The sequence below is a fragment of the Patiria miniata genome, unplaced genomic scaffold (assembly GCF_015706575.1).
Source record: "Patiria miniata isolate m_02_andy unplaced genomic scaffold, ASM1570657v1 HiC_scaffold_13, whole genome shotgun sequence".
In the NCBI taxonomy this organism is placed as follows: domain Eukaryota; kingdom Metazoa; phylum Echinodermata; class Asteroidea; order Valvatida; family Asterinidae; genus Patiria; species Patiria miniata.
The window spans coordinates 16272626-16298140 of NW_024037051.1; the positions used below are offsets into that span (position 1 = coordinate 16272626).

The 25515-nt window shown below is 40.0% G+C and overlaps 1 protein-coding gene across 2 annotated transcripts in view; it reads left to right on the forward strand.

Moving 5' to 3' along the window:
* Positions 1 to 23482, forward strand: part of LOC119721400 (calcium/calmodulin-dependent 3',5'-cyclic nucleotide phosphodiesterase 1C-like) — a 29780-nt gene extending 6298 nt beyond the window's left edge. The window contains exons 2-14 of one of the 2 annotated variants that reach the window (XM_038191471.1): positions 6561 to 6650; positions 8776 to 8933; positions 12272 to 12335; positions 13812 to 13907; positions 14827 to 14927; positions 15173 to 15304; positions 15422 to 15513; positions 16680 to 16761; positions 17533 to 17595; positions 18373 to 18469; positions 19568 to 19648; positions 20162 to 21535; positions 22934 to 23482. In XM_038191471.1, the coding sequence (XP_038047399.1) occupies positions 6561 to 6650; positions 8776 to 8933; positions 12272 to 12335; positions 13812 to 13907; positions 14827 to 14927; positions 15173 to 15304; positions 15422 to 15513; positions 16680 to 16761; positions 17533 to 17595; positions 18373 to 18469; positions 19568 to 19648; positions 20162 to 21535; positions 22934 to 23148 (2645 nt within the window). In that variant the 3' untranslated portion in view covers positions 23149 to 23482. Of the gene's footprint in view, positions 1 to 6560; positions 6651 to 8775; positions 8934 to 12271; positions 12336 to 13811; positions 13908 to 14826; positions 14928 to 15172; positions 15305 to 15421; positions 15514 to 16679; positions 16762 to 17532; positions 17596 to 18372; positions 18470 to 19567; positions 19649 to 20161; positions 21544 to 22933 lie in introns of both variants that reach the window. The other variant, XM_038191472.1, reaches the window with a different exon arrangement.
* The last annotated feature ends 2033 nt before the right edge of the window (positions 23483 to 25515 follow it).

The following is a 25515-nucleotide window of genomic DNA, read 5'->3' on the forward strand; positions in this document are numbered from 1 at the left end:
GACAGAACTGGGCACAGGCCGTAGTAGAGAAAATTGCTAAAAATCTGAAGTGGTTTTTTTTCTTTGGATTTTCAAGTTTTTGATATAATCTCTGATATGTACTACACATATATTTCAAAGAAATAATATAAAAATTGTGGAATGAAATTGTTTGTAAGGAAAAGCAATTGGCATCTGTCATTTGTCGCGAATGAATTCAGAACTTGAAACTTTAAGGCCGTTTTCTCGGTGTTTTACTTTTGGACATGTCGATAAATGCGCACTTTAAAGAGTCGTAACTTGTCAACGGAATGTTCGATTGAAGTGCAACAAACAGTATTGTAAAAGGAAATTATATTCTCTTTCATAGTAACCTCAAACTCTCATTTTGATCTCTGCCCAGTTCTGTCTCATTTTTGCCAGAATGCTTCACAAATATGCTCCTCGAATCATAAAAAAAAGATTCACATTTGCCTAAAACATTTTTGTAGTGTTAGATTGTGTAACATGAGCTGCAACATTTTTTGTTTGTACATGTACGGTACAGGCTGCCAGTATACCTTTGTTAAAATGGCTTCTTCTTTTTTGAATACAAGATCATTGTCCAGTCAAAATATTGTATAAGATTGTCAACAACTTCTTGTTCATTCTTCAATAAATTTTTAAAAGCATATCACACAGCAGCCCCATCCTGAAACTAATCCCATGGGAAATAACTGATGAAGTGTCAGGCCAGCCCATACCCAAACCCCCCTGTATTGATTCAGATTATCAACTTGGCCACTCTGTCAACATTGACACCCTATTCACTCCACTGCTGGTCGCCAATAGCTACAAATGAGAAGAGCAAATCATACTCTTGTTATCCTTTTAGAGGGCTGGTCCGAACTGTTAACAGTTAAACTGTACACACTGGCCCACAGAAACTAAATAAACATTACAATTGATTAGACATTATCCTATTAAACCATGTACTGCACATAAAATGGATCAAGTATTTGGTGAGACTATGGTGAGACTGTGTACATTTACTTAGGGTTACAGACCAATAAATAAACTTCCATAGACCCCAATGGTAAATGCTTCCACTTTAGAAATTCGGGAAAAATACTCACAACTCTCCAAGGTGTTCGAGACACACATCAAATTAAAGCTTATTTCATCATCTTTCATTTTCTTTTCAATTTTCGGGGGGTCAACTGATGACTTTTAGGAGAAATTTCCATCCGAAGATGATCACCCCTGAAAATAGTCCTGAAGCCCATCGCCATTTGAAAAACGATGCCTACACTCCATTGCAAAATAGAGCGCTTTAAGGGCCCCAATTTCATCCAAATTGAATGGAGCTACAAGTTCACAGCCCTGTGCACGGCTTCCACCCATATTTTGTACAAACCCTCAAGTTCATGGCCCACAGCATGCTCAAATACTGAAGATTTTGAGGGCATGCAAATCGTGATTTGGCCGGCGTAGGCAATTTCGGACCGATTTACTGGTCTGCAACCTTAGGTCTTTCTACAGGTACACTATAATGGCCTACAAGTGACAGCAAATTTGGGGTTTAAGAGTGAGACATGGAAGGTAAAACCATGGAAACAAAGCAAGACACTTTGTTCAATTTTTCCCTGTTCATTTGTGCGGCCTCAGAGATCATGCATACAAAAAATGTAGAGGACTGTCTGTGTTCTTCATAAATTACAGGGATCATTGTAAATCATTACGGAAGTATACCGACTGTATTTAAACATGGACAGCATTTTCACTATAAATTGTGAGGACGTTAATTTTGTACAGTTACCGTTACATGAATTTACCCAAATGTCATCTCATCTACATGTACATGTATATATTCATAACCCTTTTACATGTACATGTAGGATTGCTATTACAGCCAAAATAAACACAATTTTCTTGGTCTTTAAGATACTTAATACATGTAATGTTCGTAACGTGGACAGAAACTTTGTGACAAATTTCTGTCCATTTACACTCGTACATTCTGAACATAATACCCTGTGACATCTTAAATACACAGTAGATTATCTTGGTTTTTACAGTTAAAAATGCTTTAGGGATAAGAATGAAAAGGCACAGTATTTTGCAGTTTATTTTCATTACAACTTGCTATCAACATTAACAGACTTTTTTGCATTGATGTTATACGTAACATTCTGAGAATACCCGGTACATATTTTGTAAAATCTGCCTGGAAAGTCTTAAATTCTTGGTGAGCACAATCCTCAACAACGGGGTGGGAATGTACATGGGGAAAAGAGGACAAACAACATGATACTGGTACCTTTCCCAAAGTTTTCCATGTCACACATTTGTATCCCTTTTATAGTCGGGAATAACCCACTTATAAATTTGTACATGTACATGTACATGCACATGGTGTGCCGGTACGTGTACGAGCCTTTTTGTGCAGCGTGTTTTTTTTCCTTAGAAATTCTAAAACGTCCATTTATATGTATGCACACTGAGTTTTATATTACATCCCCTGGTCATGGACGCAGTACCCGAAGTTGTCTCCATTCGGCAGTCCGACGGACAGATACAGGACTACGCAACCAACCCTTTTGATCGGAATAGAATTTCCGAATAGAATCCATCGTCGAACGCGCCCGCTTTAATTGCTTCATTTGCCCCGTTTTGCCCGCTCCGCCGTTTCCTGTTATTTCACTGGGGATGTTTCCATGGCAACACAGGCACTGTCCTTATTTGTGCGGATCCGAATTGATTCTCCGCTCTGCTTTTTACACGTAGACATACCTGTAGGGTAGAGAATCGTCAAAAAGAGGGAACGCTGTATGTACATGTGTCAGGTGGATTTTTCAAGCTGCATGAACCCGTACAAGGGATTCCTATAATCACGTTTTCCTCAGAATTCTACATCGGCATTTTAGATTTGTAATAATTCTGTCTGTCTGTCTGTCTGTCTGTCGGTCGGTGTGTCCGTTCTGATCATACCACCCTTGTGGGGTGATGTTCCTTTCAGGACACATCACCCCACTATTTTCACAACAGAAAAACATCACCCCAGAAGAGAATCTTTAGAAAAAGGGATAATGGGAACACAATGCTATCACCCCACAATTCCGTCTGGCTGGAACGTCCGTATACATGTCTGTCTGTCTGTCTGTCTAGCCTATTTCGCTCCACTGCAGGAGAAAAGCCTCTTCACCAATTGTCCATCTCACTCTATCTTGAGCTGTCTGTTGCCATGCAGTGCCACTATGTGTTCTTAGTTCATCCCTCCATCTTCTGTTTTGTCTCCCTCTTTTCCTGGTTTGGTTTCTTGGAGTCCAATTGGTGGTTTTGCATGTCCACGGGTTGTCAAACCTCCTAATAGAGTAGTAATTAGAATCAAGCACTTCCTACATATATTTTGTGTCATTTAAAGTGGCAGTGTGCCAAAAAAAAGAGGAAAAAATTGAGAACTATATTCATACCAAGTTTCATGTAGATTTTGGTTTTAAAATAGTTACAATTGTACATGTACATGTGTACAATGTATCGGTACTGCAGGTACATCAAATGGTACATGTACCGGTACATATTAGAGGTTGGATATTTCTGTATTTTTTTCAGATTCGTAGATATTTTCAAATCCTAAATGAGAAGCTATTATAATATCACTCTTTATTTTTTCCTTTTCAGTTCAAAAGTTTATATGGAAGAATTAGAATTGCAGTGCAGTTTCTATGAGTGCCTGTTTTAGGCACTGTACCATACAAACTCTATGTGTATACACCCATACTCAAATTTGTATCAGCGAGACATCGCTTTGTTCTCGTGTACAAAATCCTGAGAGAGTCGAAAGCTATTTTCAAAATGCTCCTATTTTAACCAGAATTACTTTCCTGGTTTGAAATTCTGACCAGATATTCCTTACATAAAATACATTACTTTAATTTGCAACAGATAAGTAGGCCTATACCTTAAAAATTCTTAGTTTTTGAGTAAATCAATATACAGTATCTATTTTGTGAAATCCTTGTGGAGACCCACCGATATTCACCTTTAGAAATTGCCTTGTGGAGACCTTAACAATCTTTTGTTCCGTATCATGCCCGGGTCTCCACAATATCTTTCAAAACATGAATACTAATGAATTCATAGAGTTTTATGAATATTGTATCAGAAAATGTACATGTTCATTCCAAATACATATAATTTTGATGAATTTTTTTTTTAATATAAATTTGCAGATGATTTTCATAATTTGCAGGCTGCAGCTGTCACTTTTTCCTGGTCCAATCCAAACAAGGAAAGTGTTAGTTCCTGTCGTACTCTGTCGCGCAGGTGTTCCTTAATGCACACAGTCATACATTGTATGTTTGCGTATGCTTCGTCTGCCCCTCCCGTAATAATATAGAATAGATTTCAAAAGTGAGTTGAGAAGGGCCGACTTGTTTGCTTTATGCAGATGCTCGTTTAAAGATGTACTCTCCATACTATTTTCGAGTTTTATTCTGAAAAAAAAAAAAAAATTCATTAAGGCAAAAAACAAATTTTTTTTTTTGGTTTTTTTTTTTTTCCCTTCAAGCTTGGATTGTACAGACAAGGTGGGGTACTATTTTGCTTTTTTGGTGTCCTCATGTACATTGGTGTCCTCCATAATTTGCCTTGGTGCTCTCGATCATTTGCCTTGGTGCAATTTCCCATTCCTTGGTGCTCTTTGGTGAAAGAAAATGAGGAGGTGCGGCAATAGAGGGCGCTGTTGGAGCCACCGCGGAACATTTTGGGGAAAAAAAAGATTGACGCGCATGATTAAAATAGATGCGCGCGCTGACCAGAGACCAACTTATTTTTTTTGTGGCTAAAATAGCTGTTTTTTAAGCAAAACAAAAGTTATTCACTTACATACAGCATGAGACATTGAACAACAAATCTACACAAGGTTACAATGTAGTTATGGACTAAACACTTTTACAAAAATTTCAAATTATTTGTTGCCCGACATAGTTTACATGTAGTTCACGCAAAAACAAATGTACCAGTATATTACCTTTAAAGGGAATGTACAACATTTGCTTTTGCTGCGATTTTCAGAAATAAATGGATTTGGAGGATTAGTATGTTATGTAAAATATTGTTAAACTGACTTGTTTCATGTTTTGGGCTTGTTGATGCTGGAAAAACCAAGAAAACCTATCATGTTCTTGTAGTCTGGTTCCCTGACCCCACTTAAGATGAAACGAAGCAATTAATACACTTTAGGGAATTGTAAGGTCAGAGAATCAGTCTAGCAGGCTTGTACCCCTTCACAGGTGTGTGATCAATGCAAAGAAAAGTCAGAATAACTAAATATGAAAAATTATGAACAGTTTTTGAAAAAAGCCAGTTTTCTCCAACGCTGGTCGGCCGACCAACGTTGGAAAAATACAGTTTTTCTTGAAAATGTCAGCCCACCAGGAGCCACGATTTTACAGGATGCTTTAGACTGTCAGTCCCTAACAATTCAGTAAGGTATTTTGTGATAATTTGATCATTTCATTTTTTGATGTTTGCAAATGTTGTATCTTCCCTTTAAAGAGTAGATACGGTATTACAGCTTAAATATTGACTTGACAACATCTTGTTTAAAATTTATATTTAATTCATTCTGTTCAGACTTATAATACGTTGTGAGTTTCAGTCTGAGAAAAGAAACACCCCCATACATGTGCGTGTGAAATACATGCATGGACATGTGTGCTTTAACACATTTGCAAGGAGAGCTACATGTACATGTACATGTACATGTACTGAACTTGTTAAAATATTAAATTATATGCAGAAGTCCATGTTGGTTGGATTATTTCTTAATTACGAAACGTGCGAAGGACATGAAGAAATGTGTGAAGGTTGTTTAACATGTACACAGACCAATCATGATTCTGAAAGTGGTACCTGCATTGTGTTAAAAAGCAAAGCTGTGAATATTGTATCTACAAAAAAAAAACCCAAAAAAAACTAATGGGTGAAAACGAAACATGTCATCACTTTAATTCGGATTGAGAGGGTTTTAAATATTCATACGCCTCTAGGTACTTTGCGTGCTACCTTCTGAAACTGTTCAATGTTTCCCTGCGTATGCACGTCGGAATTCCTTGAAATCAATCGCGATCGATTTTGGCCAGGGAAGCCAAGAAATTGGCCAAGTCTTTTCCAGGAATTCTGCCGCAGGTCATGATACAATCTCTGTATATCTTTCTTCTTGTGAGTGAACGCTAGTCTCCCTTTTTTTTAGTTTGCTGTTCCAAGTTTTTTTTAATATGACAAGACAGAGAATTTGATGTTAGCAGTGAGACATCGAACACTTTTTCATAACGATCTTTGTCATGTTTGTCTGAACAGCATTGATTGAGCTCAGTTCGATTTTGTGCTGTACAATTTTCCAGAGATTCGCGGAGTCCAAGATATTTCTCAAAACAGCTTCGGCAAGGACATTTTTTATTTTTTGATGGAGCGAGACACCAATTACTTGGATGCCTCTATAGGGTTAACAGTATTTTGCCATTGCTATAGCAACAGTTTCCGGTGATATTGTAGCTAACAAGGAAATCTGTGTGTGTTTTTTTCTTTCTGGTTTGCAGGGGATGTCCGTGTTAAATCCAAGCAGCTGGTGTCGCGTGCTGATGGCAGGAGAAGTTCCCTTCCCGACAATGAATACAAAATAATTGAAGGTAAGATGTTATTAGTTATCCCACGAATGCGAGTGAGACACAAGGGCGGATCCAGGGGGGGGGGGGGCCAAAGGGGGCCATGCCCCCCCCCCACCCAAAACGAGACAAATTTTTTTAATTTTTTTTATGTGACATCGCAATAAAGGCAGGCAATGAGTACACCACCATCTTTTCCTCAAAAAAACATTGGATAAAGTGGTCAGAAATTGCCTCAGATCGCACCACAGAGCATCTAGAATCCAAAAAAATTTCGGGGCCCTTAAGCGGGCCCCGAAACCCACGTCGTAATTTTTTTGGCCCACTTTTTTGGGGGTCCAATTTTTTTTTGGCCCCCCCAAAAAATTGTGTTCTGGATCCGCCCTTGGTGAGACACGGAATAATAATAGGAAGGTGTAGTGCAAACGAATGGAGTACGCGCGCGTGTTGGTTCGCGGTCTGAATCACGCGCTAATGTCTTTCACACTCATTTTGTGCACGTGACGTATTCACTTCGGCACTCCATATGATAATGTAGCATGTTTTGTTGCCATGGATCGACAAATCAGGATCTAGGATTCAAGTTTGCTTGAAGATAATAAAAACAGGAAGTCAGCATAGCCATAACCAACTCAAATGTGACAATCTAAACTAGACCAGGAAAGGCTAGACAAACTGGTCCCAGAGTGCAAAAAATTCCGTTCAATTAATTCAGAATGGCTATTCACTGGAAGTCCGTTTGTGCATCTGGTCTACATAATGGGCCGGATTGAGCCCATTCATTGGTGTAATGAGGTAGTCCTATACGATAGCACTGCCCGGCTCTTTTCACCAGCTTACTAGGCTGGCCCTCTGGGACCAGCAAAAATAACACTTACATGTAGATTACAAGGCATATAGGATCATTTGGGCAATTCCACGGTTACTCATGTTACGAAAATGTAACGTGAGTAACCGATTTTGTGCGTCTTGTTTATCATACATAACACATTTTTCTGGATGTCATCTTTGGTGCTTAGGTAGGTCTAGGTCTACTCTATCTACCATGGGGGTAACAGTTATTAAAAACTTTCCGTAAGGTAATTACAGCCCAAGGAAACTCAAAAGTACATCAAAAATGTAACGTGAGTAACCGTGGAATTGCCCATTTGCTTTTCATGCATTTTGTTTGTTTCTTGTAAAAACGTCACTGAAAATCCAAAGAAGACTGTTCAAAACCTAACCTGCTGAAGTTTCAGCTCGGTGAATATATACACAAAATGTAATACACTTTTTGAGCAAACAGTGAAAAACCATGCACAACCTTTTGATCACGAAACACAAGTTTACCTATAGCCATGATAGCATTCTTAAATTCCAAAAATTAGTCAATTGACTGACCATTGGAAATCACCTACATTTCGTGATTTGTACTAAATTTCAGCAGTCCAGATGGAATCATTTCACGGAATGTTTAGTATTATACAACACCTGAATAAATCCCCGTCATCTGATTGGTGGATCGTTGATCACATGTCATTGAATTATTCGTACCAATGCACGGCATGCGCGTGGCGCGCAGCGCACAGTGCAATGGAAGAACTATTGCACTGTGATTAGAAGTACCATTGCACTGTCACTGCACATGTTGCCGATGGTGGTGCTGTGGTGTTTAAATTGGCAATAAAAGTTCTGAACTTATTGAACTGTTTGAGTTCTAAACTTATGGAAAAGTTTTAAATTGAGAAAAATTGAATATGATAACTCTGAACTCGTCAAACTTGTAAACAATTTTTAACTTGAATAAATTGGCTATTAAAAGTCAACCAATCAGATGACGAGGATTTATTCAGGTGTTATATAAAACAAATAATGAATGTTTCACGTTCATGCAATGGAAAGAACAATTTCATTCGGTGACAGATGAAATGTTTCATTCCACACGAGGCGAACATTTCATCTGTCACCTCATGAAATTATTCTTACCATTGCACTCACAAACATTCATTATTTGTATACCAGTACAATCTTTAATCCAAGTAAGCATTTTGATAATGGCGCAGTCCCTTAAAAACAAAAACAAAAATTAAAGATGCACTCAATGTCAATGCTAACTTGAAACTCATCTATTCATTCATCTGTTTTTATTTGATTTTGTTTGATTTGCCAGCAATTGACAACAATATAAGACGGACCAGTTTGCAGCATTCCAGAGGATTGAGCTTGCCAAGGGTATCGTACCTTCAACCAACCAACACCAGGTCACGTCGATCGATCGTACCAGAATCCTCGTCACATCTGGATACCTGGTACTGCGGACAGGCAAACGTAAGTTAGTTTTTGAAATTTTTTTTGTTAAGCTCTGGCAGCTTCTACATGTCACTTGGTCTGTCTGTCTGTCTGTCTGTCCCGAAAATTGACCAAAAGTATGGTGTTCCATATGTGCCATCAGCGTCACATTTTTGGGCGTCACATTTTTAAGCTCTGGCAGGGATCATTTTGATCGATTTCATTGCAAGACTTTCATGCAAGACTTCTTGCAACACGGCCAGAGCTTACTGTGCACTCGCAATTGTTTGGTTTGTGACTTAAAACGCACAACCTTCATGCCGGTGCAGATGTCTTACAACTTGTCCACCAAATGCGCCTGGGTCAGGATAATGCCACTTTCGTCTTATAGACCTTATTCATGAGGAAGTACTTTTTGATCGTGTTCTCTGACTGTATTTTAAAGAGGTGCAGCGTAGTATAAGTGAGTCCTGTTTATTACGTCACGATTTACTATGTTCTGTTCGCTGCCCCCCAACGACGACTTTTACACGAATTGCACGTTCGGGTCGAAACAGGACCTGAAAACAGCTCTCAAAAGTACCTTTTGTACTCATTTCATGACAGACACAATAGTCGTTTTTATTTCATCACACCTTAGGCTACATATATACCCGAAAAATGACGGAAATGTCTTTGAGCATTCCACAACCTCTTTAATTAAAGTCACACAAGTTATATTCAGTTGGGATAACAAGTGCCTGTTTTCTGTATGGTACTCAATCTCTTTTGTTCCGAGAAATTTCTTCGACTTAGGCAATTCTTTTCCCTTTGGAAAAACAGTTTAGCCCCAAAATATGCCTGTTTCTCCTGTTTTCCCCCTCCCCCTCCCTTCAAACAAATCACTGGATATCTGTTTGTATTTAAACCGTTTAGTAGCTTAGGTCCACAACATAAGTAAATATCACATTCTAGGGCCCCTCTTTAGGCATTTCATTCCCCGAATCTCCTGAGTATTTGCAGCACTATTTGTTCCTTCATTTACCGGGCATGTACGCCCGGCGCTGTTGTGCTTGCGTTCACGTCTTGTTTTGTCTGACCCCGCGGCAATGTGATTCTTAGGCGCCAGACCGTAAAAACAGCAGAAGTCAAAACACACAAAAATCAATTTCTGACGGTAACTAGAATGTTGTTGGACCGTTGCAAATTGGCTGCGAGGTGTTTGCACGTGCGACATAGACCCGCTAGTCAAATTGCCCATTAAGTGGGTCTTTTGTTTTTTCTTGGCAATGCAAAAAGACGTAGATTGATGCGTGAAGGACACCAGAAGTGTTTACTTGTTCTTTTGCAAAATGTAAAACATTCCATGGATCGTGAATTACATACATGCACCGGTACATGTTTGTGAACAAATGTACTTGTACATTGTCGTTGTATTAGCATGTTCATTGTTTTGTTATTCATAACTCAAAAATATAAGGCCGAGTAACAAAATCATACATTTGCAATACCCGGTATATATTGCACGTATATTTTGTCAAAATATTATCTTTTTATTTGTTTCCAACAAACTTGTAGTTACAATGTAGAAAGGGTTATGGCTCCTTTTGTATCAGCAAAATTGTCAAGAAAATTGAAGAATCCGTTCGCCATCTTGGAAAATCCGCCATCTTGGGCAAAAAGAAGAGAACCAAAAAAAGCACCTGCCTCCTTCATTTTTTCAAAAAACCAGGACAAGAAACTACTTTAATTTGTTTTTTTACTCGGCCAAACAATGTAACATTTGTTTAAATATGTTATGCATTTTTCAAAAAATCTGTGTTCAAGATCTTAAAACAAGGCATTTCTTTCCTCAAATATTATGAATTTCTGTTTTGTGGACACCCTTCCCCCAAGAAAGAATAACAAGCTCTGCAACAATCAGTTGCAGAGCTTGCTACTAGCGCAGTTTTGTAATGTTGTTATGAATAATGAAATCTGTGTTTACGACGGGGAAAAAAAAAAAAAAAGGCATCAAGTTGTTTTGATGATGTGAAATTTTGATTCTCTAACCACCCCCCCCCTCAACCCTGAAAAAAATTGATTGTAACAATCATTATCCAGTTGCAGCATCTCTTTTACACAATGTTTTTGTTATGAGTTCTTACTTCTACGGCTTGCTTTCTTCCAGTCAGTCCCACAGACCTCCTGGGTGAATTTTTTGGGGGTAACAATGGAAACCGAAGAGTTGTTTTATCTTTTTACTTGGAAATATTTTTCCCTGCAGAAGAGAGAGATGGCCTTGAGAACGATAGTTGAAGTTGATAACGCGACTTGAATTACGGTACAGCGGTTTGGAATCTTTATCAATCAATATTGAGAAATGCCTCATACCGGGAGTTCGTGGTTTCTGACACGTCTGCAATTTTGATGGAATTTTGATGGAACGGAGCCAAAACTTTGTGAATAAAATCCAGGCACAAGATCTCTGTACCTACGCACGAAGCCCCCTTCAATGGAGAAACCATTGTGCACGCTATTGTACAAAGCAACTGCCCAGTGGCAGATTATCTGAACAATAGCTAGCACAATGCTCTCGCCATTGAAGGGGGCCTTCGTGATAGAAGGGCTAGTGTACATGTATCTACATGTAGATTGGTCTATGGGCACTGTGCGCCAACAAAAGAGGGCGCGTTTTTACCACTTTTGAGAGCCCCTTGGACGGGACATAGCGTGTGCATACTGTACTGGTTCGCACGCAAAGTACGTGCGACTTATTTATCCTGATAGTGCACATAGTGTCTTCGCACGCAAGCATCAGGCGTCGTTGGCGCTCGAATACATTCGGAATTAATATGTGATGGGTCTCCCAGACTAATCCCTGCCCCCAATAACTTTGCATCATTGGAAATACGCAGTGGATGGACCAGGAACCAGTCTAGGTCTCCCCCAACTCTCCTTTTCTGGCCGTTGAAGGGGTACTTGTGCACGGAGCCCATAGAGAGACAGAATTAAAGCTATCATTTTGGGTCAATTTCCGTGGGCTAATTGGGAAAAATGTCGGGACTTCTGAGGATCAAGTGAGGACAGTGACATTTTCATTTTCTCTCCCACCTCAGTAACCTGACTTTCAAAACAACTTTGGCTTTTTTGTGTACACGGATATGACATTTCAGCCTTAGTAAGACTCACACAATTCCCTGACAAACTCGCAAGATCGCGAGATCTGTCGTGGGGTTTTCCACCTTCTGAAACACCTGGGAATTTCTCCATTAACTCTCTCCACCAATTTGCACCAGACTAGTGAGAGACACTGCCGTCGGCATTTTTTTTTCTTTGAGTAAACCCCGTTGACATTAGCTGTGCTATCTGTTATTGAATTGTTCCTTTTTGTTTTTCCCTTTTTTGTTTTGTTACAGCAACTTCTGAACAGACTATCTAGTTGGGATTTCAACATTTTCCACTTAGAGCAAGTCACAGGAGGTAAGATAATGAAGAACATTTCTGCTCTTTTTTCTTCTTCTATTGTGCAAGAACAAAACGAACGTACTTAATTCAACTGCAATTTTTATACCTTACGGCGTAGGGAGAGATCACATTTTCAGGTTATTGACTCGAACAGATTATCTTGAAAGTGTAATCAAGTTGAAAGTGTTGGAAGTCTGTGCTGTGCTTTTACGACTAAAATCCATTAATTACGAGTATTTGCCACAATTTATGGCCACTTCAGATCATTTCATTTGATTTAGTATGGTTTAATCAGGCATGCAACTTTTCCATGATCCGCTGATATGCTTGGTTTTTTTTGTTTTTTTCTCACGAATGCCATTAAAATTTGAATTGAATTAGCAATTACAAATACTGTTCAAAGTCTTGTGTGGTTTAGAGTTTCCACGTTTTTTTCTAAATTCCCAGTTGCGTGCCTGAAACTTCATCAGGTTAGTTGTTAAGCACCCGTCTTTAGAGTTGGAGCACTTGTGTTGCTTCAAACAAAGAAAATGCACAAATGATTATGTATTCTACCTTTAAAAGCCAAAAAATGTTGGCACAATTTCACCATTTTTCTACTAAATACATACATGCATATTTAACAGCTTTCAGCAAAAGTGGGTTGAAGGTTCTTAAAAAAAAGAAAGAAAATGTCAGAACAGAACCCCGCCGTGCATTTCAAAACCCAAAAAATGCCGGAATCTTTAGTGGCACAGCAGAGAATAAAAAAAATAAACCCCTCTTCCGGAATTGCAATTTACGGCTGGCTTGTCGAGTTTCATTTAGCGGGATGCCAACTTGACATCTTCGTCTTTTAATTTCCTCCCGATTTGCCGCGTCGGGCTCAGCCATGCGTAGCAGCTGGTAAAACAGGCGCACCGGGCCAAATTAAACTCACGCGGACAGGTGATATAATGGAATGGAATAGAAAAAAATGACGGCAGGTAAAGTGCTGCCCGCATTTAAGGAATTTAGCCGCTGGGCTCTGGGGAATAATCAATAGGCCTACCACTTTCAATTTTTCCTCTTCTATTTTTATGATTTTTTGTCCATGCCGGGATGTTGCAATTTTCCTACTTTATGCAGGACATTATTTTTGGATGAGGCTGATCTTTGTCTTTATGTAAACCTTTTAAGGAATCCACTATACAATTATTTGGTTTATATGAGTAAAGTCTCATTAAAAAATTCTGGAACAGTCGAGGACAGTTTTCTTTCCCGCAATTGGCAAATTTATCCCCAGTGGGTGCCGATTCCAGGGAAGTTGTTTGGAATCTTGCAACTAGTGACGGATACAGTGGGTATGTCGCGGATAAAATTGATGCAACTTATTAGAGATATTTCATGGAAAAACTCTTCTTGGACTTAAGCATTTTTTTTCCCCGACATGCATTTTGTTTAAACATGCACTCTCCTTTTGTTTCACAGGTATTTTCTCATCTTTGTTTGTTTTTCGAAACTTTTGTTTAGGTCATTCTTTGAGGTTTTTGGGCATGCAGCTCTTTCAGAAGTACGATTTGATCAACACGTTCCAGTTAGACCCTACAAATTTGTACAAATGTTTAGGTAAGTACAAATAAAATGACATATTTTTGGACACATAAATTCTGATTCATTGGTCAAGAGTTCGTCACGTGGCCGGTCTTAAATGGATGATAAAGACATGGCTGGCTGGTCTTAAACACTTATTCCAGTGTCACATGAAATTTGGACTCCTATGAAATCCAGTGCCTTTTACCGGTTGAATGTTCATAATCCTCACATACGCATGCGCACTACTACCAGTTAGTCAGTATTTCATAGTCCTAAATTCACAACGCACCACGACAGCTGCATTCTGCACGACATCATGCAATACAGCTGTATATTCTGAGAAAAACAGCATTCTAGGATCTCAATTTCAAATCAAAAGTTGCTGAATCATGTTTTGAATTGCGCCTGAATTCAGCGTTCGAGACACGTTCTCGCTCAGCCAATTACAGCTACGCGATGTCGCGCACTGATCCGACGAATTATAGCAACCAGGGGTGCGTGTGCGTCGTGCCAATGCTTGCGCGCGCTTCGCCGAATAGCAATAACGAACTACTAATTTAAATTTTCCTACGGTGCGTCTTAAGAAGCACCGTTGGAAAGGCCTTCTTTCGTTGATTACTTCAAAATGACAGCTTGCCAGAAAGAATAATTTCACAGGGAGTTTAGTCCCCTTACTATCTTTCAACCAAGTATGTTTTTCAACAATAATTACGCCAGCTACTTTTCGGATAGCTGCAAATGATGGACTATAGCTTTAAACCCTGCAAGCACAGTACAACATGACGTTAGTGAAGTTATTTCACATTTTCTTTATTTTTCTATACATTTAGAACTTGTACATGTACCTCTTACATATATATGACATGTTATTTCTGTAGAGTAGCCTGGACAGTGTGGCTTATTAAAAAGAACATTTTGGTAACAGTGAGTAAACCCTTTTTTCCCCGGACAGTTGCAATTGAAACTGGTTACCACAATGGGAATCCCTACCATAATGCATTACATGCTGCAGACGTCACACAAGCTATGTTTTGTTATCTTCAAGAAAAGAAGGTAAGCCTTCGTTGGCAACTGGTCAGTGATGTGATAATTTGACTTGTGATTGAATAATGATTTGACCTGTGATTGAATAGTGATTTGACCTGTGATTGAAAAGTGATTTGTCCTGTGATTGACTAGTGATTTTACCTACATGTACACGGTATGAGTGACTAGGATTTGACCTGCCAAATTTGTCCCCATTTACCGTACTCCATTTATTTTCTCATTTCAAAATTTCCCCCCCCAATCTTCAACAGCTTCGTGAGGCTCTGACACCTATTGAGGTCATGTCGGCCATCTTGGCCTCTGCGACCCATGACCTCGATCACCCAGGAGTCAACCAGGTGTTTCTAATAGCAACCAGTAATCATTTAGCAGGGTTGTATGGGGTGAGTTTCTGGCATATATGCTGTCATTCTTTTTATTTATTAATGATAATTTATGATCTTTGATTTTTCGATAATTTTAGACAAGAAATGTTTACCCTACTAATTTTTGTTTTGCAGAATTCCTCGGTGCTTGAGAACCACCATTGGCGTGCGGCGATATCAGTGCTCAGGGAGTCCAAGCTGATGGATCATCTGGACAAGAAATTATGGTAAACGAAGAAAAAATTTCGGGGTGGGGGGGGGGAGGTTCAAAATTTTGACACTCAAAAATCGAGCTGTTGAGTGCTAGTTGTTAACCTGCCGTACATGTTCCACCAGTGCATCGCATTCTGCAGATGTGCGACAAACAACATTTATGTATTGGTGCTGTGGGTATTAATGTGACACACACGCAACGTGTGCCGTACATTGAATGGACACGGCTGGAAATACATGCCACAAAATGTCTGCCGTGTCCGATGTAAACAACCAGGTTTTTCCGTCTTTTCTTGGGAACGGAAAGACATTAGGTTAGTTTCCTTTCAAGCAGACCTTTGAAATAGGATGAGTAAACAATCCAAAACATAAAATGTTTGGGGATTTCAGCCCCGAATGCCTCTTTTATGGCACTGCAAAGAAGTTTTTCTAAGTGTCGATAAAACAAAACTAGTAAAAGGACACAACATAACAGTCAACATGTACCTAAAAATTAGTAAAAATGGCCCTAGACCAGTTTAAGTTAGAGTGTTCAAAATTCTATGCAATTGATTCAGAATGGCTATTCACTGGAAGTCTAATCATGCATCTGGTCTACACAATGGGCCGGATTAAGCCCATTCATTGGCGTTACCAGGGATCCTATACAATAGCACTGCCCGGCTCACAAGTGACGGGGAGTCAGTCAGTCAGGGAGTGAGTTAATCGGTCAGATAGGTGCAGAGAGGACACAAGATTCTACTCACTTGATTCAGAATGGCATGTGGTCTACATAATGGCCCAGATTCAGCCCATTCATTGGCGTTACCAGGGATCCTATACAATAGCACTGCCCGGCTCACAAGTGACAGTCAGTCAGTCAGGGAGTGAGTCAATCAGTGAGATAGGGACAAAGAGGTCACAAGATTCTACTCACTTGATTCAGAATGGCGTCTGGTCTACACAGTGGCCCAGATTCAGCCCATTCATTGGCGTTACCGGGGATCCTATACAATAGCACTGCCCGGCTCAAAGTGACACTCGGTCAGTAAGTCTGTCAGTTCGATACGAAGAGGACACCAGGCTGGCTCTCTGGGACCAGCAGGCCGAATTTTCTGGGAAAATTTTTAATTTTTTTCAGTGTTGCTGTATTTCAAGTACATGTAAAACATCCTCTTGTTTTTTTTAACCCGATATGTAGGGACTTCATCGTTGGACAGATCAGTTCACTCATTCTAGCTACAGACATTGCCAGACAACAGGAATTCTTGCAGAATTTCAAGGTATTTATCGTTTTCCTTTTACTTTGTCGTCACTTTTGTTTTCACATTTTTCTTAGTCTTTCCTGGCCAGGCGTTTTGCTTCAACTCAAAAACAAGTTTAGTGATCATTAAATATAAACCTACTTATACTCCATAATGAATACTTTTTTGCAACTAAATGATAACTCATATTTTTGCAAATTTTTTAAAAGCAACCTAAAAGAAAAAAAAGAAAATGAACAATGATGAAAAAAAAAAGGTACTTTTAATACGAATAATGTGGAGTGTGTGGCCTAGTGGTTAGGGTTCGTGACTCGTGATCAGAGGGTCTGGGGTTCGAATCCAGCTGCTGGTCATATGTTGTGTCCTTGGGCAAGCCACTTCACCCCCACTTGCCTCTCTCCACCCAGGAGTATAAATGGGTACTGGCATTAGCTGGGGAGTAACCTGCGATGGACTGGCATCCCATCCAGGGAGAATAGAAATATTATCAGTCGTTTCATGCTTCTGAAACCGGAGATAAACGCTGGCCTGATGGGCCACATTGGCTCATGACAGACTTTACTTACGGTACTTTTAATACGAAAAATATAGCCAAAATCTTCACAGCCCAAAATAAAAAGTCAGCAATTATATGTATATATTTTAAATGAATTCAGGTATGATTGTTAAAGTGATGACATTCAAGAAATCATTTTTGGAATTGTGACTTCACTTTATATTATATATTTTTATTTGATAAAATATTTGGGACGAACACATTTTTAAATTTCAATTCCTCTCAATTTCTAGAATCACCTGAGTGCCAGTGACTTTGATATGAACGACGCATCACACAAGAACTTCATCCTACAGGTGAGGTTACCACCCTCACTTAAGCCCCGCCCCTAAAATGGATGAAAAAAAAATCAAATAATGGAGAACCAACACTAGAAGAAAAAAAAATAGTTTATTTATGCAGTCCTTGTTAAATGCACCTTTGTGTCCCATTGAACCTTATTTTCAATTTTCACTGTGCCATTTCAGGGCATTTTTGGTGCCTTTTTGGTTTGTTATGCTATTGAAAATTTTCACATGTATTCATGAGCAAAAGTGTGATGTCATTTCAGGCAAAAACATCAATCTTACAGCTATTTCAGCACCAAAAACTTGCCAGAATTTTGGATATTGTTTAGCGCTGTTGTAAATGTTCTGTTCTTTGGGGATTTGTAGTTGTTTCAGTACATGGCACGGGCCTATGGGCAAAGTTTTCTCACAAATGTTTTCAATGAGCAAAGTTTAGGTTCAAAATTTGAACAGAAAACCCCTAAACTGAACAGTGTCTTCCTATTCAAAGAACTGCACTTTTCAATAAGATTAACCTAATAGGGATGTCAAATATTTTTCATACGTTTGAGAGGAGTAGAAAGTTGCACAAAATATGTTCCCAAATAAAATTCATGTCATGAGCCCTTTAAATTAAAAAAACTACAGATTGTTTAAAAACAAATGTGAATTTTGAGCTGTACAATGTGTAAACTTCACTCAAGTAAACCTTTGAACCACGTCTGTTTATACCTCAATATTGGTCCCTACAGCGCCCTCAATGGTGCAAGAATAAGGCCTATTATGGCTTTTTTGTTGTCTTTCTAGATCGCGTTAAAGTGTGCCGACATCTGCAATCCGTGTAGACCATGGAATATCAGTAGAAGGTGGAGCGAAATGGTGACCGAGGAATTTTACAATCAGGGTTCGTTCAATTGCTGATCCAATCTACATGTATTTAAAGGGAAAATACAACATATGCAAACATCAAAAAATAAAACTACCAAATCATTTTGAAATACCTTGCTGGACTGTTAGTGAATGACAGTGTAAAGCATCCTGTAAAATCATGGCACCTGGTATACTGTCATTTTCAAGAAAAGTGGTATTTTTGTATCAATTTCCAACGCTGATCGGCCGATGAACGTTGGAAAAAACTGGCTTTTTTGCAAATACTGGCCCCAATTGACCATCGCACTTGTTTGCAATCGATTACACACCTATGAACAGGTACAAGCCAGCGAGACTGGTTCCCTGACCTTACAATTCCCCAATGTATGTAAACTGCTCTGTTTCTTCTTATATGGAGTCAGGGAACCAGACTGTAGGAAAATGATTGTTTTTCTTGGTTTTTATAGCATTTTCGAACCCAAAACCTCAAAAAAGTCAGTGTAACTATATTTGATATATATTTCCAACCCCCCAATTCCATCCATTTCTGAAAATTACAGCAAAAGCAAATGATGTATATTCCCTTTAACATGCTATGCTTTCAGTAATAAGAAAAATGTTTGTAATAAAGGCATAAAGGATCATTTGCATTCATCACAATAGTGACTTACCAAATTATAATGAAGCTTACTTGGATGGAAGATCATACTGGTAATAACAAAAACAGTGAAATTATTCCGTCTGGCTTGCTGTCGTTTAGAAGAAATCAAGAAAAGTAGGTGATTTAATGATCAGTCAATGGACTGATCGTTGGAAATGAAGAGTTCCATTGACAAAATCGTGTTTCGTGATCAAAAGCTTGTGTGCTTTTTCACTGTTTTCTCATGAAAGTGTAATATCCGCTGAGCTAAAACTTCAACAGGCTTAAGGCTTTGAGCATTCTTCTTTGGATTTTGAGTGGTGTTATTATTGGAGATGAAGAAAATGCATGAAAAGCAAATGATCCTATATATGCCTTTCGATCAGAATTTAAACTAGGAGACTTCACTTGTACTTCTATATTTGCTCCTTTTTCTAACTGTTTTTTTTTTTTTCCATTTTTCTGTTTGTTTTTTGGTCTCGCCCTCTTTAGGTGATCGCGAACGGGGACTGAAACTACCTCTGACAATGAACTGTGATCGTTACAAGAACACCATTCAACAAATACAAGCAGGTCAGGAAGAAAGTACAAGTGATTTCATCTGTTCAAATCAGGAATGTGTAGGCTGTACTCTCTCTGGGAGTAGCCTGAAAACACAAGAATTTTTCTTGGGCCGAGAGTTGGGCCGAGTGTGCGCTCAGTAACACCTGTCAACTGTACCATTCAGAAGATAATTGACTCTTCCATCAGGACCTGGTCTTTATTCAAGACGCTAGTGATCAATTATGGATTGCCTTGTGTCTGCCATGCGTGCGCTGTTGTTCCACAGTTTTGGGCCCTCACAGTGTCATGGCAATCCTGCATAGGGGTTTAAATATTCCTTCTTTTTTCCCCCAATGTCGCGTACTTGCATCTTCAAATGTAGGGTACAGATTGCGCCCATTGTCAATCACAACTTGTAATGGAGATATTGTTTTATTAAGAATGTGCCCTTAAATTTGATTTACTTTCCAAAATCTGTTTACATGTCTATTTTAGATCCTTAATAAATGATAACTTTTGTTTCCTTCGCACGCTTGCCCGCAGGCTTCATGCAGTTTGTAGTGGAACCACTCTTCACGGAGTGGCAACGTTTCATGCCCACCCAACTCTCGGAAGGCATGCTCCGCAACGTCGTCAAGAACAAGGCGTCGTGGAAAGCCTTCGGGGAGCAGGAGAAGGCGGCCGCCGAGAACGACCGCAAACTGACCAATCAGAAAGTGGGGAACAAGCTGCGGAAAGTGGAGGGCCAAACAGGAGTGGTGGTCGCGAAAGAGACCGCGCCGGCCAAATCGGACGCGGCCGCGAAAGACGCGCAGTTGAACAACAATAACAATGCCACTACGGCTGGGTTAACCACGGCCACCAATGTGCTCAGCTCAACTGGCGCCGTGGTCAGAGACTTACAGTTATCAAGTGCAATGGATGTGGACACCAGACATAAAACGTCGTCGTGTGCCACTAGTAGTATTGCAGAGGAGCCGACTTTGGCAAGCCTAACTCAGGGAAATAGGGACAGTCAAGCTATCGGCGGGGCGCAGAATAGATCAAGTAGGGGGGTCGTATCAAGAGTGAATCCCCCAGAATCCGAGACGCCCTCAAGGAGTGTGATATCATCAGATTACCGGAGGCAGAGACCGCTGTCGGTTGGAAACCTAGAAGAAGTTTCACTTTCGCGAGATGTTAAACACGGACTCGGTGCCTCCTCCAGAATGCATAGTAACCCCGCCTCTCCAATGGTTCCCAGAACGCAAACTGTCAGACAGTTTAGTTTACGTTTATACCGGTCGCCCCAGCAGACCGTTAAGAAACCCACTAACTACGAAGATCCATGGTTGTTGAGGAGTATCGACACCAATAGAACTAGTCCCTCTTCATCAATGAACAGTCGCCCCCGCCAGGAAATAGAAGCATCCGAGTCGAGTGCAATGCCTATGGAGTTGGGTAGTCCCAGGACTCAACCATTTAGCTCCGATAGGGGAAGGACGTTGAAGGACAGATCAAACCCAAAGGGATACGAGCTCACCACAGGTATTAATAACAATCTGAGTGTACATATCCCTGGTTCCCCGCGGTTGGAAACCACCACCCTGCGAGGGCATAGTCTTTATTCGGTTCCGTCACCGACACCGTCGCCATCGCCAAGTAATCGTTTGGGCGCTCACAGCCGACTAGCGACATCCTCCACAAGTTCCAAGTTCAGTCATTCCACGCATCAGTTACAAGTCACCCATGACTACGGCTCTGCCACGGATCGTGGGCACGGAGTGAGCCCTCGTGTGTCGCGACGAGAGGAGGTGCCCCATCGCGAACCGGGAAGGGGTCCGTTGGCGGGCAGGAGTTTAGCCGAGATGGGGTCGCCATGGATACGAAAAAGAATGGAAGAGAGAGATCAACGTCGACAGATTAGCAAGAGTTCGAGTAAGTAGGTACTGTACAGACCCCTTTTCTTTTTGTTTTGTTCGGAGAATCCATCAGATTTATTTATTGATTAATTTTCAGTTATACAGTTAAACAACACTTAAAATACCATTACGTAAAACGACAAGCCCGAGGATTGCCTATAAGTGAACTAAATCACTATTTAAACGGTTTTTCAGACTCAACAAATGAAACAAGAGTATTACACAGTAGAGCACATATCATGAAATTAGCCAAGCATGTTCATGATATCACTGTGCAGTGTTTTGATTGGCCGAAATGCCGTACTATGATTTTTCAGTTGCAAGAGAAAGTCATGTAGTTATTAACATTTAGCGCATACAGTAGTCGATGAATAAAACCAGTGCGCAATTTCATAACGCTGCTTAACAGTTAGGAGAAAAGCTGTGCTCACTATAGTACAAAATCATGCGGCTGCTTACATACTATTTTATGGCGTGGACGTGCTAACAGTTACGTGCACATGGAGATTTCTATTGTTACGTCACTGATTTAAGCAACTTTTATCTCAAAGGGTTAAGCGTGCTTTGGCTGTGCTTACTGCTTACGGTCTCCATGAAATACATGTAGACAGAGGCACTGCGATGAAATTGGGCCCAGTTTTCTATTGCATGGAGAATAATAATGTATGCATATAGTGGCATGAATTTGGGTGTCAATCGCACAAGTTTCATATTTGTGAGTGGGGTGCTGTGGTCCAGTGGTTACGTGTTTGACTCATGTGTCGTGGTACATTGGTTCGAATCCTGACCGTGGGAACATGGTGCTTGTGCTCTTGAGCAAGGCACTTTACCATTATTGCTTCGTCCTTCTGATGGGGCGTAAAGCCGTAGGTCCCGTGTGTTGTGTAATGCATGTTAACAAACCCAGTATCGATTCTCGCTAAGAGAAGGGGTTTGCCCCAATGTTTTTGGCAGTGGCTGCAATATGCGCCGCAGCGCCTTGTATACCCTTATAAGGTGCTACATAATGGGTCTCACATTTCTCATCAACTTCATTTACCTGTCTTTAATAATATAGACATAATTTCCAGCGCCTTGAGTACCTAATTGTTGGTAGATACGTGCGCTATATAAGACTCCGGTATTATTCTGCTTTAGAATTACAAACCACCATTAAACTTTTTTTGCGCAATGAAAATTAATGGTCACAGTAAATAAATTCAATTCAATCCTTTTTTTTTTAAAACACCATGATTTGCAGGCAATGGCTGAATTTTGGTTTACAGTAAAACACAACTATGGACATTTTTTTTTAAAAGGCTAAAAACAAGAAACCAAGAATTATGAGACTGTCGCTATACAACAAAAAATGCCATAAAATGGGCTCAACCATGACAGTTGAAGAAGTGAACATCCTTTCCCTTTCTCCCACCAGGTGTACCCCCGAGTCTATCGCCACGGCCCCCGCCCCGTATGACAGGCCATGCCACCAGTAGCTGGTACTCGGTACCACCGGCGCTGGGCCCAGTCATACAGGATTTCACGTCCTCGCAGCTAGCCTCCATAGCACAGCACAAGAAGCAATCGAAGGAGATACAGTCCAAAACTGTGGTGAAGCCGACGACGAAAGGAGACACATTTTTAGGATGATGCCATCTTGCTGTTGGTATTCTCGCTAGGAGGAGTTTTGCTTCATGCACGAGGGCGCTGTTCAGTATTTGCGCAGAAGTCCTAGAACACTGCCCTGTGGTGCAAATGACTTAAAAGTCACTGAATCTCGAAGATTTGACTTCAAAGTTAGTCATTGGGGACCAGACTTCACTGGTTATCAGTAGCCACTTGTAATGCCAAACTGTGTCCAAAAAGCAGGGTACCGTTGAACAGGAGGCATTCCTTGACAAATAGTCGTCAAGGTGGCGACTTATTCTGTAATTGCCGCGGAAACCTTCAATCAACGAAGAAAAGAAAAATAGGAGACAAAAAACAATCATTGGTATATATCTGAAGTTACTACAGTGGAATGCCGCTATAATGAACATTGCAGGATCCACAGAAATTGTTCATAATAGCGATCGTTCGGTATAGCGATTTTAAGCTGTCTGTGCTCCGGTACTCACATTTCAATACAAAGCGCCCTTCAGAACTTCACCCTGTACGCCCTGGTAGTTACTGAAAGACGACTTTGAACACGTGCCGACTATTGAATTATGTAATTACACAGTTTTTGAGCTTACTACATACGGCAATGCGTGGCTTTCCCCTTCTATTCCTTGGGGAAATAATAGCCACTTGTCACTCTTCTGTTGACACATTTTAACAACAATGTTCAGTATCAAATTAGGTTTTGCCCTTCACCGACGTTTAAACACTGTATACTCAGTGTGTTACCTCCCGAGTGAAAGTTGGAAAAAATCACTTGGGTGGGACTCGAACCCACGACCTCCTGCTTTCTAGTGCAGATTTATATCACTTTGACGCAAAATTCCATATTATAAATGTTCAGTATGTTTTGTACACAAAAAGTAGGAGCCAAGAATGATGTTCGGTATAGCCAAATATTCGGTACAGCAGTGTTCGGTATAGTGACGTTCCACTGTAGTATTACTCCAAGGAAAGAAACACAACTGGGATTCTCATGAAAAAGCAATCTGCATTGTGCCAAATATATTTCATCTTTTCATTCTGCATGTATGGCTACACAAAACATTACTGCGACTGCGTGCAAACAAAAATAACATTTGTAAACATTTCTCTCCCCCTCCCCTCGACAGGTTAAAAAAAGTGTTGCAGTTTTTGTGGTTTTTTTCCTTTGCTTTTTTGTATCGGTTTTTTTAAAAGACTGATTTTGAAGTAGCATGTGTGTCGTTAACAAAAGTGACATAAGCTTGTTTCCAGTGGTGTCTCTCGAGTAATTTGAAGATTTTGTCTCAAACTTTTAGCTGTGTTTGTTTCAAGAGATTTACTGCTTAAGTAACGTAGCCTTTGAATGGAAAATACATGTGAGTCCAGCGGTAGACTTGAACTCAAGTCTGTTAATATTATATGCTACATGCACAGAATTGAGCTCAAGTCTAATCCTCTTGTGGTTCATTCAGTTTATTGTGAAGTTCCGGAATTTGTTGTGAGTTTTGAAAACTCAAGGTATCAACCCATTTCTAGCCAATTTTTTTGTGATTGCTCAAATTTTCAAATTCTAATGGAAAATTTAATTGTCCTACATTTTTTTTGTCTGAGTCTCAACTTAACAAGCAACAAGCAAAGAGAAAAAGAAAGTAAAGTCTGTCACAAGCCAATGTGGCCCATCAGGCCAGCGTTTATCTCCGGTTTCAGTAGCATGAAAGGACAGAGAATATTTCTACTCCCCTGAATGGGATGCTAGTTCCATCGCAGGTTACTCCCCAGCTAATGCCAGTACCCATTTATACTCCTGGGTGGAGAGAGGCAAGTTGGGGTGAAGTGGCTTGCCCAAGGACACAACATATGGCCATCAGCTGGATTCAAACCCCTGACCTTCTGATCATGAGTCACGAACCCTAACCATTAGGCCACACTCCCCACAACAAACAAATGGCACCCTGAAACTGAAGTGCACCTTAAGTCAAAACTGCCTGTCAACCATTGTCGGAGCACATTTTGTTCTGTTTGATATCAAACATCGAACAGAGTTTGTCAGATTCAAATAAACTTTGAGCTCTGCAGGGGATTTTGTGTGTACGGGGCCCCCTATTGACAGAAACTTTCCAGTTCGATACACTGCCTCAGTTCTTGTTTCTGAAAAGCGAGATTTGGTCAGATGCTTTCAATGTCATTGATGGTATAATTTCATTTTAGTCCTTGTAACAAACCTGCCTTGTGTGTTGTTGATGAAAAGAAAAATACTTTTTTTATATTTTCGCTTCAGTTGCTGCTTTGTATGTTTGTATTTGTTGGATCCATAGACCTGGTAGAAAGTGGTCATAGAATAACTTGAAAGTTTAAAGGTGGAGTAGATCATTTGCAGCTATCCAAAAAGTGACT